The sequence below is a fragment of the Chiloscyllium plagiosum genome, unplaced genomic scaffold (genome assembly GCF_037043375.1).
Source record: "Chiloscyllium plagiosum isolate Xiang-an unplaced genomic scaffold, Cpla_swu_hap1 HiC_scaffold_20, whole genome shotgun sequence".
Lineage (NCBI taxonomy): Eukaryota > Metazoa > Chordata > Chondrichthyes > Orectolobiformes > Hemiscylliidae > Chiloscyllium > Chiloscyllium plagiosum.
The window spans coordinates 24,191,011-24,205,664 of NW_028270158.1; the positions used below are offsets into that span (position 1 = coordinate 24,191,011).

At 41.5% G+C, this 14,654-nt stretch overlaps 1 protein-coding gene across 3 annotated transcripts in view; it reads right to left on the bottom strand.

Moving 5' to 3' along the window:
* The window catches only part of shmt1 (serine hydroxymethyltransferase 1 (soluble)), a 40,142-nt gene that overhangs the window by 7,269 nt on the left and 18,219 nt on the right, over positions 1 to 14,654 (bottom strand). For all 3 annotated transcript variants that reach the window (XM_043711856.2, XM_043711858.2, XM_043711855.2), the window contains exons 5-10: positions 14,114 to 14,274; positions 5,944 to 6,025; positions 4,506 to 4,718; positions 3,304 to 3,420; positions 2,482 to 2,604; positions 527 to 643 (exon numbers count right to left, since the gene is read on the bottom strand). In XM_043711856.2, coding sequence (XP_043567791.1) covers positions 527 to 643; positions 2,482 to 2,604; positions 3,304 to 3,420; positions 4,506 to 4,718; positions 5,944 to 6,025; positions 14,114 to 14,274 — 813 coding nt within the window. The remainder of the gene's footprint in view (positions 1 to 526; positions 644 to 2,481; positions 2,605 to 3,303; positions 3,421 to 4,505; positions 4,719 to 5,943; positions 6,026 to 14,113; positions 14,275 to 14,654) is intronic.

Sequence of the window (14,654 nt, forward strand, 5' to 3'; positions counted from 1 at the left end):
CCCCAATCTATTCAGCCTCTCCTTTTCATTCAAACCCCTCTAACCCTGACAATACCCTTGTAATATTTTTCTGAAACCTTTCAAGTTTCGCAACATCCTTCCTATAGGTACTTCTTATCATATAGATCCTTTTGTGAAGGTCGGGGTCAAAAAAGGTCAATATGTGTTTAAACCACAATTCTCCATGAAATCATCTCTCAGCTGCTTTCACTCAGGGTGCATTACAAGCAGGAATGAAATAATGTAGTACAAGACTAAGTTTCCCAGTGAAATGAAGTTCAACTGGCAATCCTGAAGGAGTGCTGCACGATTGGAGATGCTTTTTTTTTGGATGAGAGAATAAACTGAGACTAAGTCAGTCCTTCTGGGTGAGAGCCCATTAAAAAACACCTCTTTGATTAAGTTTTTGCTCACCTGCCCTGATATCTCTATGCGTAACTCACTGTCAGATCAGGCCTTCAAAACCACTCCCTGCAGTGTGGAACATTTTACCACACTAAGGTCTATTTCAATTTAAGATGCAAACCTGGACAGGTGTTCTTGTTGCAAGCAATGGCGCACTTTTCCAGAACCTTCTCAGCTCTGCCCCCATCTGTGCCTTGGTTGCGTAGATCCACCAGGATCAGATGATTATCTGAGCCACCTGTACAAGGAAGGAAGGAGAAAGTAGAGGCAAGCATTTCACATTGCAATTCAGTATTAGCTCTGCACATTCCAGTACTATGGAAATTAAATATTTTGTAATATCTATGAGGATGTTATTTGCGAGGATAGGGGACCGTAGTTATCCAGGGTGCATTATGAAGTTACAAGAGTCAAGTAATTTTATAGATGGTTTAATGATTGTGACGGGCTGTTTTCAGTTATATAGGGAGAGAGAGTCTGAATTAGTCAGAGGAAGAACATGGGTTGGGAACACATAAAAACCTAAAGAAGAAAATTAAAATAGATTAGTTCCTAAGTTCCCCCCAATGGCCAGCTAAAGTGGGAGTTAAGCCTCCAGCACAGAAGAGCACGAAGGCTAATGCCTGCCTTAGGCCCTATTCCACTAAATTGAGTATTGCAAAGCAGAGCAGGATCCAGTTCTGTTACAACCAAATTCTCAAGCATTCAGTAACACAAGCAGTGACTGCAAATACAAATTACATTGTTATTTTAAGGCAAGAGTGTGCCTTTCTCCCGGCACTTGACTCCAGTCACCAGCGTTTCTGATTTAACCACTAAAAGAGTTTCAACGTTCACAACGAAACTCGTAAGGCAAATGCCATTTGGTGAATCTCAGCCCTCTCACTCTTCCTTACTGTCTACATTCCACAAGACCTAAAGGAATTTCAAACTCAAAGTGACTCTTGAAGAGAGTTGTTTCACCTGAAAACTATGGAACAGCAAGCACCTGAACGGAACCATCTCCAACAGAAAGGAAACAAATGTATGGAATAAGACTTGGTCATTACAGTGAGCAGCAGAAGTGGGGCCAAAGCAACTGAGTCATGTCCTCAAGGAGGGAGGGATCAAGGGCTATAAAAGAGTCAGGGCTATTTGGGATCTTAATTTCCTGATAAAGGTAACATTATACATAAATCCATGAAAGAAAGGAAGTTCACGGACAGAAACAGACAGTTCAAGATGACAATACGTGACACATCACTATGTCAGGATCAAGTGCTTTTATTCAGCTCAAGGGAGGTTTGAAGAACTGTATCGTTGGCTGGAGTGCAACACTGAAAGATTTGATTTCACAACACTAAACTTGTGCATTTTCTTCCAAGTCCTCTAACCCTGATTCAAAACCCCAAATGAGCTCAATCAGGCTAATCAAAGTAATTTGTTCATTTCATTCACTCTGGTAAACAGGATTGCATTTCGACCCATTCCAATCCAGACTATAATTAATCATAAATTCCTTAAAAGGACTTGGTTGGAGAGATTTTCGAGGAGACGATTTGACTCTTCAGAAATTAATGAAAACGCACCTGTCTTTTACTTAAAGCGTTCAAAAATTGGACTCAAAGTCAAACAGAATAGGATGCTTCTGCTATGACACCAAGCTTCGGTTTTTAAAAGATTTAAGAGGCAGGGGAAGACTGAGGCAGATTAGCAGTTCCGCAGAATTGAGATCTGAGCCAATAAATTAAGGATGTGAGATGTTTGAAACAAACTAGATGAAAGGACTGGGTGGGAATAGTGCCACTTGGAATGTAGAAAAAAAGATAGTGAAAGGGCAAAGATTCCCCAAATGACATTTGCTTCATATATTTTGTTGGAAACAATCGCATCAGAGACCTGGATGTAAGTTTAGATATACACTTAATCATATCACACATTAATAGGAATCCTTGTTTAGGTATTAGCTCACGGAAAGTACTTAATGAAAATTGATTGGCTAAAATTTTAGAGGTCAGTTCAAATACTTGCTAAACTGGTCACAAAGATGGCTGATTCAATCTTCTGTGGGGTCCGTGTCACTCCCAAAATTCTCACCAGTAACAATCTTGTATCCCAGATTCACCAATGCTGATGAAAGAGCCTTGCAGTTTGCCACAATCTGTTTTTGGTAAAGCTTGAATTCTGGAGTCATCGCCTGTTTGAGTGCAACAGCAACTCCTGCTCAGAGACATACAGGAGAGATTTCAGTACAGACCACACAAGGTCAAAGCTTTCCCTTATCACTAAAATAATTCACATGCAAGATAGTTCCAATCAGCTCTGTTCAGAACAAATAAAAAGCACTGCTAATTGCAGTCTGAGGTATAAGAAATGCAGTAATATTCACTGATGAGAAAGACAGAGAGGAGAGAGACTTGTGGGGGATATATGTGTGTGAACTGTTGAGAATGGCAGGGCAACTAGAGAAATTAATTGAAAAGGCACCAGGAACCAGGGGTGTATGAATAGAGGCTTAGGGTGATAAAACAAGGAATTTATGTTGAAACATAATAAAACATTGGTTTAGTTTCAACGGGAGTACTGTGTCCAATTTATGACATCACTCTTTAGGAAGGATATGAAGGTTTTGGAAAGGATGCAGAAAAGACATATGGGAATAATTTGCTGAACTGACAGGTTTCAGTTCAGAGATTAGTTTGGAGAAGCCAGCGCTTTGCTGGTTAAAGGAGTGAGGGGAAGCAGAAGTTAAGAGGAGATTTAAAAGTTGTTCAAAATCTTGAGGGATCTAGATAGAGTAGATAGAGAGAAACCATTCCCATTGGCAGAAAGATTGAGAACCAGATTGCAACAGAGTAATCTGTAAAACACCTTCATTTTCAGAATAGCACCAAGTGGTGGATCTGCTGCAGACTTTACCTGCGATGGCATGGTTGTGGGGCCCACCTTGCAGCCCCGGGAAAACTGCCTGATTGATCAGACTTTCCAAGTTGTACATGATCTCCTTTCCTGTCTTCGGATCAGTGCTGCGAACTCCTGCAGAGTGAGCAAAGCAGAAACGTGTGGGTTATCAGCCATAAAAAGGAGAAGTTGTTTTTTGTTTTAAAATTCATCCGAGGATGTGGAAATTGCTGTTCATTGAAAAGAAGGAGCTGGGCTGCTTTCTTGAAGCACTGGAGGTTCCTATCATTGAAATAAGGGAGAGAAGTACAGAGAACAATACACAAATCCAGTGTGTCTGCATTAACAAACGCTACATCATAATGGCCTGTATGTTCTTTACTCCTTCTTAACATTGGGATTTGTTTCTTCATGAGCCAAACATTCCCTAGGATTGCTCCTGAATAATTATGAGCCCCAGTTATATATTTATCTGGAGTGGAGGAGCTGAATCCAGCTTACATTTCTTCATATTCCACAAAATGCAAAGTACAAGTCAGGAGCATGATGGAATACTCTCCACCTGCCTGGACGAGCGCAAATCGAACTATACACTACAAAAGAAGTTTAGTATCACCCAGAACAAGGCAAGCAACTTGACTGACAATTTTAAACATTCACTCCCTTCACCAATGGTGCACCACGGCAACTGTGAATATCATCCACAAAATGCACTGCAGCAACTCAAGGTTGTTTCAACAGAAGCTTCCAAACTCACGAGCTCTATTACCTGGGAGTGGTGCAGCAGACATATAGGAACAACTGCAAATGCCCCTCCAAACCACACCTCTTCCTGACTTGAGAACATCTCAGCATTCCTGCATGGTTCCTGGGTCAATACCTTCAAAATCCCTCCCTAACAGCATTCCTACGGCACATGGACTGCAGCAGTTCCAAAGGCAGCTCTGCACCACCCTTTCAAGAGCAATTAGAATGAATTAAAAAATGCTGGCCAAACTAGTGGCACCCACATCCCATGAAAACATTTGAAAATGATGTTTGGTTGCAATGTACCAATTTGAGATGACACTGCTAACAATGTCACCTAATCATGGCACTCGTATCAATAAACAACAGCTGTATATTTCACCAACATTATGCCAATAAATTACAGCCTCAGAAACAGTACTTTGTTCAGACAATGGGGCCAGAAGCAGCCCAGTTGAATATCTTTTCCTCACCTTTTCTGTAGAAGATCATCCCGGACCTGCAGCCACGGAGGGTCTTGTGTGTTGTTGTGGAAACCACGTCACTGTATTCAAATGGAGAGGGCACCACCCCGGCTGCCACCAAGCCACTGATGTGTGCCATGTCTGACATCAGGTAGGCACCATTGTCATCAGCAATCTGTCGCATCCTGGCATAATCCAGATTACGGGAGTAACAGCTCACCCCTGGGGACAGCAAGTGCAGTTCAGGTGATTGCAAAGCTGCTGTAAATGAACTTCCTACTACAATCCCCAATTATTACACATTAAGATATCTGGGACATCATGTCTGAAATGTCCTCCTTAAACTTCTCACCCTTCTCCAGTAAAGATCCTCTTTAAAACGGATCCCCTTTGACCAAAGGCAATTTGGCACAGAATACCATTCAGGGCAAGGGCAAGTGTTGCCCCCTCAACTCTCCTTCAGGAGTTGAATGACTGTACTGCTCTTGTTATATCCACTACCCCCTTCAAACCTCTGCAAAGAGGAAAGCTGGACCCAAGTCGCTACCCAATCCAGCAACTTGATATGCAGTGAAAGGCAGCAGCAGAGAGTCAACAATATTTCATTCAGGAGGAAGTCAGGACTGTAAATGCTGGAGTGTGGTGCTGGTAAAGCACAGCAGGTCAGGCAGCATCTGAGGAGCAGGAGCATCGACATTTCGGGGAAAAGCCCTTCATCAGGAATGAGGCTGTGAGCCGAGGGGATGGTGAGATTAATGGGAGGGGGATGGTGCTGGGGGGAAGGTAGCTGAGAGTGTGATGGGTAGATGGAGGTGGGGGTAAAGGTGATAGGTCAGAGAGAAGGGTGGAGTGAATAGGTGGGAAGAATGATGGACAGTTAGGACAGGTCACAAGGGCAGTGCCGAGTTGGAAGGTTGGATACAGTGGGGGGAAGGAAATGAGGAAACTGATGAAATCCACATTGATGCCATGGGGTTGGAGGGTCCTGAGGCGGAAGATAAGTCCACCAAGGACATGCAGGTCCTGGGCCTCCTCCTTCGCCACTCCCTAACCCACCTGACGCCTGGAGGAAGAACACCTCATCTTTTGCCTCAAGACCCTACATCCCCATGGCATCAATGTGGATTTCACCATTTTCCTCATTTCCCCTCCCTCCCACCTTATCCCAGTTCCAACCTTCCAACTTGGCACCACACTCATGACCTGTCCTACCTGTCCATCTTCCTTCCCACCTATCCACTCCACCCTCCTCTCTGACCTATCACCATTCGCCCCACCTCCATCTACCTATCGCACTTAATATTTTATTCAGAATCATCCAACAGGAATCCTGATCTGAACTTGCTGTGTACTGCAGAATAGCTCAGTCCACAATGAGGATGCCTGATTTATTGGGACCGGGGGATTCAGTTGTGAATTCTCTTTCCTGGATGCCACTAGCGCTTACCTGCGATGATGAGCTTTGGGTGGAAGAGTTGGGCGTTATCTGCCAACCTGTCATAGTCAATATAACCAGTTTCAGGGTTTACCTAAAGGGGATGAACAGCAGAGAACATTTTGTCATTCATAACATTTGGGTGTTGTTGGTAAAAGCTACAAGTTACTTCCTATCCCTAGTTACTTTTAAATGAATGGCTTGCTAAGCCATTTTAAAGGGCAGTCAGAGTGAACGTGAAGACCAGAGTGGCTAAATACACAGTATTCCTTCACCATTACGGAACCAGATGGGTTTTTATAACAATCTAGTAGCTACATGGTCACCATTACTAATACTAGCTTTGTATTTCAAATTTCTGTTTGTATAATAGGAGTTTAAATTTCCCAATTGCCATTGTCAAATTTAAATTTATGCCTCCAGAACTGCTGTCCAGACCTCTAAATTCCTCAGCCTTGTCAAAACTACAATATCATCAGTCCCCATTTGGCTGCTCCATGTTATCCAAAGTCAAACTGTCAACATGATATCAAGCACACATTGTATTTTTTATATAAAGAGCACAAAGGAGATTTACAGAGGTTATTAAGAGGGTAGTCTTCTGCCAAATCTCTTAATGAGGTCAGATGCCGTTAGAAACTCAAAATTTCTTCAAAATACACCAAGACAACAGAGGAACTAGGAAACCTTTCTTCAATTCAGATAAATGCGAGGTGCTGCATTTTGGGAAAGCAAATCTTAGCAGGACTTATACACTTAATGGTAAGGTCCTGGGGAGTGGAGCTGAACAAAGAGACCTTGGAGTGCAGGTTCATAGCTCCTTGAAGGTGGAGTCGCAGGTAGATAGGATAGTGAAGAAGGCATTTGCTATGCTTTCCTTTATTGGTCAGAGTATTGAGGACTGGAGTTGGGAGGTCATATTGCGGCTGTACAGGATATTGGTTAGGCCACTGTTGGAATATTGCATGCAATTCTGTCTCCTTCCTATTGGAAAGATGTTGTGAAACTTGAAAGGGTGCCGAAAAGATTTACAAGGATGTTGCCAGGATTGGAGGATCTGAGCTACAGGGAGAGCCTGAACAGGCTGGGGCTGTTTTCCCTGGAGCGTCGTAGGCTGAGGGGTAACCTTAGATTTACAAAATTATGAGGGGCATGGATACGATAAATAGACAAAGTCTTTTTCCTGGGATCGGGGAGTCCAGAACTAGAGGGCATAGGTTTAGGGTGAAAGGGGAAAGATATAAAAGAGACCTAAGGGGCAACATTTTCAGGCAGAGGATGGTACATGTATGGAATGAGCTTCCAGAGGATGTGATGGAGCTGGTACAATTGCAACATTTAAGAAACATTTGGATGGGTATATGAATAGGAAGGGTTTGGAGGGATAAGGGCCGGGTGCTGGCAGGTGGGACAAGATTGGGTTGGGATATCTGATCGGCATGGACGGGTTGGACCGAAGGGTCTGTTTCCATTCTGCACATCTCTATGACTCTATAATGGTGGACTCTCCTGAATAGGGAGAATTCTAAGATTGATTAGGAGTTAACAGAGCTCAGGGGGAACTGACAGAACAGGACTTGATGGGAATTCATTCTTCCCCTGCAGAACTCCTCATCTCCCTCAGTATTTCCTATGACAATCTTCAGGCCTTTGACCTAGTCATAATTGACCTTTCGATTCATCTCCCTTTCTTGTGTCCTGAGTTGAGTTTGAAGTCTTAAGAGTCAACTTTCCCTAGTAATAACATTCTTATTCAAGTTGGAATATCAGGGATGTGGATCACATTACTAAACTTAAGCCCATAATCTGCCAGCACCAACACTGAAGGAGCTGTCAGGTACAGGCTGCCGGATCAGAGTTAAATTACAGCCTTGTCTGCCTCTTCAAGGAGGAGAGCAAGATCGTATGATGCTTCTTAAAGACAAGTGGAGAGTTCTCCTGCCATCCTGGCCAGCAGTTATCCCTTAGCCAATACCATCTAAAGCAGGTGAGGTAATGTCCCATTGCTGTTTCTTGGGTTCGCCTGTACACAGGTTAGCTTCGGCATTTGGCTGCATAACAGCAACAATTAATCTTCAAAATTCGTCCCTGTCAAATCCCTTTGGTGCGTTCTGTGAAGGAATAAGGTGTTAGATAAATGCAACATTTTCTAGTTTTGACAAAAGGTCATTGACCTGAAAAGTTAATACGGTTGATCTCCCTCCAATGTGGTCTGACCTGCTGGTTCTTTCCAGCATTTTCTGTTCAGATGTATTTATAAACATGCTGGGTTCTTACATCTTCGGAGCACAATAAAAATACTTAAACACAAAACAAACATGAGAAGTTTGGGCTGGAAGAGTGAATACTTCTTATGCCTTGAATTAGGTTTGTCTGGTTTTCACCCTCCAGCTGCAATAAAATACAGTCAAACGGGTTCATGGACCTTGTTTTATTGCCTGAGCCATTGACATTCCTGTTCTGCCCATATTAACTTCATGATCTGATCGTTAAAAATGCTCATATAAGATGTGTGCACAATAAATATGCAACTGTCACAAACCAAAGAGCAACCATTCACTCTCAAATCTGGGCCACAAATGACATACTGCTTTTCACCTTTGCGCTTGAGCTGAGGATCTGTGTAACAGAAACAACTGCATTAATCTCGAGGTGCTTCACATGAAAATATATAAAACAAAATTTGAAACTGAGCTACAGATAGGATTACTTGGACTGATGAGCTAAAACTGTATCAAGATATAGATTCTAAGGAATGTCTGAGGATGCATGAACAGGTTTAGGGGTACAATTCCGCCACTAAATGATGATATGACAAGAAAGAGTGCAGAAGAATCCAGAATTGGAAGAACCAAACTAAACCACACTCCCATTGCATCTCCCTTTCTTTAAACTAAACTAAACTAAATGTAATTCCTTGCAGCATCAGGGGTGAGATTACATCCAGGAACCTGTAGTCATTTGGAACCAATCAGCTAACCAACACAGGTTGCAAATACAGCTGCTGCAAGCACCCAGCCAATGGTTTTCTCTGACCCCCTTACCACCTTCCTTTTACTCCTGGCTGAGAAATTAACGATAAATTAACTCACTCCCATTCCCTGCCAAGAAGGATCTGCGAATCAGTCACATTGAGGAATTAAGTAGGGATGTCCTTGGTAACTTTCAAATTCAATTCTTGTCCCCTTTCCTGTGGAGCACACAACCTTGGCTTGGTGCAGTACCATATCAGGGAAGATGAGAATGATAATGTAGCAGACACCATGTTCATTCCAGAAATTGAATGGGGAACTTGTGCTTTTTGGGACAGTTTGAACTGGCCTGAAAGGGATCAGGAACTCCAAAGTAGTTTCAGAACTGAGAAAAATAAAACTGAAAATTGAACAGCAGAAACTTAGCATACAAGTCGGGAAGGCTAGGAAGCAGGGGCGAAAAATAGACAAAGAGAGTGTTTGGTTGCATTCAATGCTTTTTTTAAATTCACTCCTGGAATGTGGACATCACTGGCTAGGCCAGCATTTATTGTCTGTCCCTTGTTGCCCTAAGTGACGGTGAGTTGCCTTGTTTCAATGCTACTGTCCATATGTGGAGGTGGACTCGCAATTTGTAAGGAGGGGAATTCCAGAATTTTGAACAAGTGACAGAGAAGGAACAGCAATATATTTCCAACTCAGAATGGTGAGTCGCTTGGAGGGGAACTTGTAGATGGTGGCGTTCCCATATATCTGTTTCCTTTGTCCAGTGAGGTGGAAGTAGTCATGGGCTTGGAAGGAGCTGCCCTTGGATCTTTGGTGAAACTCTACAGTGCGTTTTGTAGATAGTACACACTGCTGCTACTGAGCATCAGTGGTGGATGTTTGGGGATGTGGTGCCAATCAAGTGTGCTGCTTTGTCCTGGGTTGATATCAAGTTTCTTGACTGTCGTTTGAGCTGCATTCAACCAAGCATGTAGGGAGTATTCACACTCCTGACGTGTGCCATGTAGTTGGTGGACAGGCTTTAAAGAATCAGGAGGTGAATTAGATGGTGCAGTATTCCATGAGTGCAGTTGAGTTTTTTTAATACTTCAATGTAATGAGTCTTGTGAATTAGCAGATGAATTGAAGCCATCGGTATTCTTGAAACATGGCTGAAAGAAGGGCAGGAATCACAGCTCAAAATTCCTTGTTACCAAGTTCTCAGATCAGATAGGGAGGGAGATTAAACCAAAAGGAAACGGAACTTCAATTATGATTAACAATCACAGCTGTGAAAGAGGGATGATGTTCGAAGAGGATCACCTTATAAGGACATGTGGGTTGAACAGAAAAGTAAAAAAGGAAAGTATCAAACAGCTGGCAATGTCTCATGATCCTCAAATAGTCAGAGGATGATAAAAGAGCAAATATGAAGGCAAATTGCTGAGAAATGCAAATTGAACAAGGCACTAATAGCAGGGAATTTCATTTACCTGAACACTGCCCTGGATAGTATCAGCACAAGAGGTACATACAGCGCAGAATTCTTAAAATATATTCAGGAGATTTATTTCAGCCAATACCTAACAAGCCCAAAAGAAAGAGGATATTTCCAGACTTCAGGTTATGAAATTAAGCAGGACAGCTGGAAGGGGTATCCGATGGGAAAGTGTTTATTTGTGATATGGGTATGATTCGATTAGATTTTGTGCAGTCATGGTAAAGGAAAAAGATAGAACAGAAGTAAAAGTTCTCAGTTAAGCATAGGTCAATTTCACTAAGTTGAATGTGATTGAGCAAAAGCGGACTGCAAACCAGCTAGTTGAACGTAAATCAGTACGGTGGATTCAAGGATGAGATAGTGAGGTTTCAAAACATACATATCCCCACAAAGTAAAAAGAGGTGCAGCCAAATTTACAGTTCACGATTAACAAAGGGCAAATGTACTAATACAAGGCAAAAAAAAGCTTATGTCAGATATCAAAAACTCATATTAGAGTAAGCCTAGAGATGTATAGGAAGCATAGGATGAAATTAATAAAGAAAATTATGAAAGTAATGAGAGCATTAAAAATATTGGCAAGTAAAACGAAAGAAAACCTAAAAATGTCTTATGAATACCTAAACAGCAATAGAATAACCAACAAAGGAATTGGGCCTATTAGACAAATAAGATCAGTGATGTGTGGATGTAGAAAGAAGTGTGATTTTTCTGATTGCAAACTTTGTTTCAGCCTTCAGAAAGTGGAGGGTCATGCAGGCATGGTATCAAGGAGAAAGTGTGAAACATGAGATGGGATAAATATAGCGAGCAAGAAAATATTAAAGGGTCGAACATCTTTGAAAGTAAATGAACTCCTAGGTTCAGATGAAGTATATCCCATGTTGTGAAGAGCAGCTGGGAAAGAAATAGTGGAAACTCTGGCAATTATTTTCTAATCCGCATTAATATGGAGGTGATAAACTGGAGGACAGCTAACACTGCACTTTTTAAAATTAAGACATAGACAGAGCAATTACAGCTCTGTTAGTCTAACCTTAGTTGTTGGCAAATATTGGAAATATCTTTGAAGGGCAGTTTGAATCCATCATTCAGACAGGCAGGGGTTAATCAAGGACCAATAGCAGTCATTTAATTTCTTAAGAGATTGACTCTTTTGATATAATGTTTTGAGAAAATTACAGGAGGTTCAGTGAGAATAGTGTATTTGATGTGACTCATATTGATTTTGGACAAGGTCCCCATGGCAGACTGGTCTGAAAAGTGAAAGTTGAATGTATCCAAGGGAAATTGGCAGGCTTTAATTAAAGTGATCTCAGTAGCAATAAGTAAAAGGATAATAGCCAACATGTGTTTGGAGCTGGAAGGCTGCAGTGTGGTTCTGCAGAGTATAGTTCAAGGTCCTTCTCTTTTTGTGGTATAGCTCAACATACTACTAATTAAGAAGTCTGATATAGAAGGTGCAGATGGTACAAAAATTGCCAAATATGTGGTTACAACAGAGAAAGCAGGCAGATATTAATAGGCCAGGTTGGCACGGAATTAGTTAAAGGAATTCAATCTGAAGTCGTGTGAGGTTACGCATTTGAGTTAAGGCAAACAAATATACAATGTATCATAATACAATGAGAGGTTCAGGGTGAGAGGTTCATAAAATGCATATCCACAAATGCTTGAAGGTAGTAGGATTTACTCAAAAACAAAAAATCACACGCAATGGCACATAAGAAAATTAATACACAAAATAAGAGTTTATGGGATTGGGGAGCAAGGTGATATATCAGCATCAGTCAAGGATTACTTCATAAACAGAATATACAGTTGGAATTAGGAGTAATTTTCAGGTGAGTAGAAGGTACTATAAGAATCACAAGTGCATGAACCTCAGCAATTTAGAATTAATATCAGTAACTTAGATGAGGCTACTGAATGTAATGTGTATCCAAACTTGCTGACAATACTAGAAGGCTAAATGAGAAGGTAGGCTGTAGGGGGGGGTTCAAAGAGGTTGTAAAGATTTAAACAATTTGTAATGTGGGGAGCTATGAAGCTTTTTATGGGGCACAAGCATCACTAGACCAGCATGTTGTGGGCTCTCCTAATTTGCCTTTGAAAGGAGGTGATGAGCCAACTTCTTGAATCATGGTAGTCCATCTGCTAAATTAAACACTTTGGAAAGGAGTGTAGAAAGAAGTACAGAATGGTTTTTAAATGGTAAGACTGGGAAATATTGATATCGGGAAGAACCTGGGTGTCACCATCCATGAATCACATCACAATGCAAGTACAGCAAGAAATTAGTAAGGTACAGGGTATACTTTGCTTATTACAAAAGGATTGGAGGATAAGATGAAAATGACCCTCACTGAAATTTTACAGTGTTTTGGCGAGATCATCCCGAGAGTAATATGCACCGGTTTAGTCTCCTCATCTCATGGAGAATATAATTGCCTTGAAGAGAGTGCAATGAATGTTCACTGGTCAGTAGAAGTTTAAAATGTCCTACCAAGAAAATGAATCCAAATATCCCTAGGGTTTAGAAGAGTGAGTACAATCTCATTGCAAATTCTTAACAAACACATCAAGGTGGACGTTTAGAGGATGCTTCTGCTGTTTAGCAGTCAAGAAAGAGGGGTAACAATTTTAGAATAAGGAGTTAACTATAAAGGGCTGAGATCAAGAGATTTCTTCACGCAAATTGTTGTGAATTTTTGGAATTCTCTATTCCAGAGGTATGGATGCTCAATCATTGAATTTATTCAAGACAGAAATCAATAGTTTTGTTTTGGTTGCTATGGGAACTGAGGGATATGATGATGTTGTGGGAAGATCAAGTTCAGGTTAACATGATCATATTAAATGCCACAGTAAGATTGGATAACCAAGTGATCATTGTTCCTGTTTCTTGTGCTCTTTATTAGCAGAGTTACCAAATATAAAATCAAGGAGGTCATGCTCGAACCTTAAATAGTTAGGCCACAGTTAGAGTACTGTATACACTTCTGATCACTACAGGAAGGATCTGATCATTAGAGAGGGTACAGCAGAGATCTATGAGGATATTCCTAAGAGTGGAGAATTTTTGCAATGCGGAAAGGTTGGACAAACTGGTTACTTTCTTATGAACAGAGAGACTGAGGAGAGAAATTAATTAAGTGTATAAAACCATGAAGAGCCTAGATGTGGCAGGTATGAAAATATGTAGGTTATAGATTTGAAGTGCCAAAACCAACATCTACAGATCAAGAACTGGGAAGAGGGATTAGCTTGGACAATTCAGTTTCAGTTGGCATAGACATGTTGGGACTAATGATCTCAGGTCTTCAATAAATATCCACAGTTGTAAGATAATAAGTCGACAGCATGGTGTGTGAAAGTCATCACTTTTTCAACCACTGTTTTTGAAGGAAATCACAACAATGTTACATTTCCATATGTCAATGTGTCATAATGCAACACAAGCAAGTATCACATCTTATTTATCATGATCGAGAATGGGCTGCTGGAAGAGGGTGAAGGATGAAAATTGAGAATTAAAAGTAAGGTTAAAAAAGAATAATTGAAAGTTACAGAAATCTAGGAATAAAACTGGGAAGACAGTAAACAGTGAATAGGTTGTCCAAAAAGTTGGCACAAGCAGTGAACCAAATGGCCTCCCAAACAAAAGGGCAGTGAAGGATTAACTGCTAATTCAATATTGAGTTATTTTGCAAATGTTCTTACCTTGTATGGCATTGACTCAAAGAAGATGGACGTGGCAGAAATTTTCTTCTTTTCAGTCATGAAGCCATGGGTCAAGTGGCCACCATCAGGAAGGTCCAATCCCATGATTCTCCCATGTGGCTCCACGAGAGCTGTGTAAACAGCAAAGTTCGCTGGAGAGCCTGCCATGACCAGGGAGAGAGGGAAACCGAGGTGGGAGGGGGAAGGAGTGGAATGAAGTAGAAGGACAGGTACAAGGAGAGGGAAGGATAGGGGGTGAGAAGCAGAGAGGGGAAGAAGGGGGAGAGCGAGAGGGAGAGGGAGAGGGAGGGGTAGAGGGTGAGGGACAGGGAGAGGGAATGAGTGAGAGTGGAGTCAGGGAGGGGCATAGGGAAAGAGGGGAAGGGGAAGGAGGACGAGAAGGGAAGGGAAGAAGGATGGAAGGAGAGAAAGTGTGAGGGAAATTTCTGTCACCCTTTGAATACCTCTAAACACCTCCTGAAAGTCCAGGAGATAGACCTAAAAACGTTGGCAAAGCACTCTTGACTTCAAAGAATCAAAC